At 32.7% G+C, this 1,717-nt stretch overlaps 1 protein-coding gene across 1 annotated transcript; it reads left to right on the top strand.

Annotated features, from left to right (window-relative positions):
* Positions 1-754: 754 nt before the first annotated feature.
* On the top strand, positions 755-1,440 carry LOC142235350 (uncharacterized protein C15orf61 homolog). Its single transcript, XM_075306628.1, has 3 exons — positions 755-912; positions 984-1,170; positions 1,231-1,440. The coding sequence occupies exons 1-3, from the start codon at positions 811-813 to the stop codon at positions 1,359-1,361; spliced, it is 420 nt and encodes a 139-aa protein (XP_075162743.1). The 5' UTR covers positions 755-810; the 3' UTR covers positions 1,362-1,440.
* Positions 1,441-1,717: the final 277 nt, after the last annotated feature.

Raw genomic sequence — 1,717 nt, 5'->3', positions numbered from 1 at the left:
TTTCCATAGAAATAAAGTTTTGATAAAAATTGCATTAGAAATAAAATTTTGACAAAACTTTCAATAGAAATAAAATTTTGACAAAATTTTCCATAGAAGTAAAATTTCGGCAAAATTTTCTATAGGAATGAAACTTAGACTACATTTCTATATCTATAGAAATAAAATTTTGAAAAAAAAAATCTATAGAAATAAAATATTGATTTTGTTAAGTTTGGTAGATTTTTGGTAAAGTTTTCTTCAAATTTTGGTAGATTATTTTCGGTACGAGAGGCAACCGTGTCAATGAACCGAATCATCAACACCGAACAACCACCGACGTCGTATTCGTTCGTCAATGACAAACCCGAATTTACTAAACCGAAGCCACCTTTCCAGAACAAACAACTTTCCCCCCACCAGCAAAGCCAAGCCAGATCGTCAACGAACGTCAACTGTACCTAGCCGAAAGCTGTGCAGCATCAAATCCCACACAGTCAACGTGTACTGTTATTCTGTAAACTAATCCTGTGATTTTATTTACCTCAGCCGGCGAAACGACATTACAGCATTCGATTTGTCTTCTACGAGGAAATGGATAATGTTCGTTTATGGCTCATGCTTATTTTGGGTAGATGACACGAGTCTATCTATTAAGCTAGAAAGTTTGTAAAACTTTAAACAATCTTTCTAACGGTATTTATTCCAATTTAAGTGAAACGGTTTTTGAACTATGCAACACTAAGTTCCCTACAGCTGTAGTGATCAGATGTTTTTGTTTACATTTTCCCCGGCGTAACAGCTGATAGCAGCAAAAAAAAAAATTATACAATGCAACTGAGCCGTATTTTGTTTAAACCCAAGGCATCACAAGTTTTAACAGCATATTTGAAACAATGCAACGAACCTCCTTGGACTTCCTATTTTATTAAGGTAACACACGTGGTTTCTTGAACACATCACACAAAAATCTTACCTCTTTGTATTTCCCACCATCCCAACAGTTAAAGGATGTCGAAAATGACCAGTGGGGAAAATCACATTTCAACTGGACTTTAGATACAGGAGCTAATTATCATATATTAAGAACCGCTTGTTATCCTTATTTAAAATATCATTGTACTAAAAGAGAATTTCAAGATTTGTCATTGGAGGACAAGTTTTTTCGATTTTTAAAAATCATCAACTTGGGTAAGTGTACATCGAAAATATTTGGACAATAAATAATACATTTGTTTTGTTTGTTTTAAGGTTTGCCAATGCTTTTTTATGGTTTAGCTGCAATCCGTCTAATCAGCCATGAAGAATCTGTTATAATGCCCAATGGTGATAAAATATCCATATACTTTTTGTATGAAGAAGACAAAGGTTCTAGATTTTAGACAAATATTTTCAAGTGTTTCAATTATAGGAGGGATTTGCAAGAGATCTGTAATAAATTGAAATCTTCCATAATTTAAATATTGACAGTTTCCAATTTAAATCAGGTAAGTTTATAGTTTGCCGCTGATAGCAGATTATATATTTCGTATGGAACCAAATTGTAACAATCGATAACAACCACTCGCGGTGTTTTCGTTGCAAAAGTAACAATAACAATTTGATTTTAAAGTTCTGCCAGATATATGTATAAGGCTTTAAGTTCGATAGTTAAAAATGGTAGATTTTTTTATTGTTTAGTTGAATTCTTGATGTTCATGTAGATTTTGCAAACTATTCCTCTCTGACTAAGAAGTAC

The sequence above is a fragment of the Haematobia irritans genome, chromosome 1, assembly GCF_050003625.1.
Source record: "Haematobia irritans isolate KBUSLIRL chromosome 1, ASM5000362v1, whole genome shotgun sequence".
NCBI lineage: Eukaryota > Metazoa > Arthropoda > Insecta > Diptera > Muscidae > Haematobia > Haematobia irritans.
The sequence above is the reverse complement of the archived record's forward strand: the minus strand, read 5'-3'. Positions and strand labels throughout refer to the sequence as shown.